Consider the following 2,745-nt stretch of genomic DNA (forward strand, 5'->3'; position numbering starts at 1 on the left):
AATCTCCAGTCATCAGGGATACTTAGTCTACAGTAGTGAGGAATTCATCAGGGAGGCTTCTGCTCTTACACGTTCACATAATACAAGTATTTGTTATTTTTGATTCAAAGCAATGCAGAATCCTCCACGTGACTCTCATGTAAACAGAAAACTGTGAAGATCAGCAAACAGCAAGGCCACTACCAACCAAAAAAAGGCCTGAAATGAAAAATAAATACATCTGGTGGTGCAGAGGGGAGTTAAAGAACTAAACTTGTTTTTCTGTTGAACTTTACTCAAACCTATTGTATGCATGGCAAAAAAAACAAAAAACTTCTTTAAGCAAAGCTGTTCAGAAAAACACCCTTTATTTATGTCAAATGGCGCTAAAATGTTCTCTCTCTAAAGATGAGAGGCGGTTGTTAAAGGTGCACCGGTGACATTTTTACGCGCACTATCGCTTTAAATGCGAAGCTGCGTGTGGCTGGAGAGAGTCGCTGTTGATGCCGAGCCACAGATCAGCCTGGAGTAGTTGCACAGTGCGCAGTCTGCGAGGCGTCTATCAGGACGGAAGACGAGTTCATCTGCGGTGGAGGCGAACACACGGCAGCGGGTCCCCGTGTGTCGAGGATTTGGATTTCAGTCGTGGTTTCGTGTTTGACAGCCGGCGGACGGAACTTTACGCAGGACGGAAGCAGCAGGTGAGGCAACACCTGCGGGATATTTCTGCTCGCTGAATCTAAAACCAGTTTGTCCTCCTCGCTCCACTTGTTGATGGGAAACTAAGAGGCCGTCGAAACACTCGCAGAAAACGGAGCTACTCGTATGCGTAATTTGGATGAAACCGCGTCCGACTGCAGGGCGGAGGAAGTTTCACCCTGCGCGGCTCTGTGGCAGATGGTGGTGATGTTTGGCGACCGGTAACAGGCTCCAGGCATCAGATCGTATTACACAGGCTGCCACCGGGTGCGCAGCGGCATGGGGAACCAGATGGACAGGCTGTCACATTTAAGTTACGCAGAAGTTCCCACGGTGGACCCGAACGGCGTGGACACGGAGGACGGCCCGCGGATCGGCGTTTCGTACATATTTTCTAACGACGACGACGAGCTGGAGGACGGATGCGCGGTCGATGGCACCGACAAAGACCCGAATCAGGAAGAGAAACAGTACGACCAGCGCGACGAGGTGGAGTGCGCCGTCTACAACAGAGATGAATGCATTTACGAGAAGAGCGCAAAGTCGGCCAGCCTGGAGGTTTACTCTCCGGAGAATCTGCTGAACAAATGCAAAGCTGGCGACTTGGTGGAGTTCGTGGCCACGGGGCAGTACCCGCACTGGGCCGTGTACGTGGGCGACTTCCAGGTGGTTCACCTGCACAGAGCCGAGGTGAAAAACAGCTTCCTGACGGACGCCAGCCAAGGCAGGAGATGTCGGATTGTGAACGACTTGTACAAATTCAAAGCGCTCGGCTCGGACATGGTGGTGCAGAACGCCATGGAGCAGGTGGGCTTGAAGGACCGAGAGCTGAGCTGGAGAAACTCTGAGTGCTTCGCAGCCTGGTGCAGGTTCGGCAAGAGGGAGTTCAAAATGGGTGGGGAGATACGGATTGGCAAGCAGCCCTACAGGTTGAAAATATTCATGTCGGACAAACACTCACACGTGCTGGAGTTTCAGAGTTTGGAGGACATGATCATGGAGAAGCGCAGGAACGATCACCTGGGGAGGACTGCCGTGCTGCAGGAGCTGGCGGCTCATTTCAGCAGCGTGGAGGAGATTAAAAGTAGTGAGCCTGGACCTGAATGATGTCCGCCTTCTCATGCTCTGCTACATAACTGCTTTGCAAACAACTAGAGTAGCCTTTACTGAACATAATCTGTCCGCCTTTAATCTATAGCAAAGCCTTCACTCCTTTAGTTTTTACTGGAGCTACTTCCCTTGTGGATTTCTGGTTCGAGTTTTCATGGGTTTCTGACTATTTTATTGCCTTAAAGTCACAATCCTCAACACCCTCTGTTGCTAAATGGCCTTTCAGTTAGATAAATTGATTAAACCTGTAGCTCCAGAAATCCCCCACAGAATGTATAGTTTTCTATGAAACAGCTTTACACATCTGTCTTAAAGTGTTCTACAAGTAGAGAGAATGTTACTTTTATTCATAGCGTGTTGATCCTTGTGTGGTTTATCTCTCAGCTCCCCCAGACAGTAGCCAGTCTGAGCTGCTGACCGACTACAAGCAGGATTGTTTCTGCCTTTAAGGGTAATTCTCACACCAGCACATCTGAAGGAAAATGTCGTGTCTGTGCTACACTGATCAGAGTCTGTGTTAACTGTACCCGAAGTTTAAGTAAACCATGAATCACTGTCTGTTTCTGAAATGAGTCTTGTTGTCGATGCTGTTGGGAGTTGATCAGCTCCTGGATCGCACATGGGTGGGGGATGAAGGGGGAGCCTCTAGGGTTCATCCTGGACAGAGAGACACACAACCACAGCTCACTCTCGCACCCACAGCCAATTTAGAATCGCAGTTAAATCCGACTGTATGTGCCGCATATTTCAAGAGCTCCTCGTGTCATCTCAAGTGTTTTTTTTCCCCCCAAAACTGGTCTAATTGTCTGAGTTTAAAGAGATAATTGTTTTACCTGCCACACAGGAAGCATTTCTAAACTCATCCAAAACATTTTTTTTGACAGCTTTATTTAAAATATATGTTTATAAATGTTGCGTAATCCTTGGTCGAACGTGCATGACTTAACCCCAAAGTTA

At 48.4% G+C, this 2,745-nt stretch overlaps 1 protein-coding gene across 1 annotated transcript; it reads left to right on the forward strand.

Annotated features, from left to right (window-relative positions):
* The first annotated feature begins 626 nt into the window (after positions 1 to 626).
* lratd2a (LRAT domain containing 2a) lies at positions 627 to 2,357 on the forward strand. The gene has a single exon (XM_008306759.1). The coding sequence runs from the start codon at positions 958 to 960 to the stop codon at positions 1,783 to 1,785; it is 828 nt and encodes a 275-aa protein (XP_008304981.1). The 5' UTR covers positions 627 to 957; the 3' UTR covers positions 1,786 to 2,357.
* Positions 2,358 to 2,745: the final 388 nt, after the last annotated feature.

Source organism: Stegastes partitus, unplaced genomic scaffold (genome assembly GCF_000690725.1).
Source record: "Stegastes partitus isolate 25-593 unplaced genomic scaffold, Stegastes_partitus-1.0.2 Scaffold46, whole genome shotgun sequence".
NCBI lineage: Eukaryota > Metazoa > Chordata > Actinopteri > Pomacentridae > Stegastes > Stegastes partitus.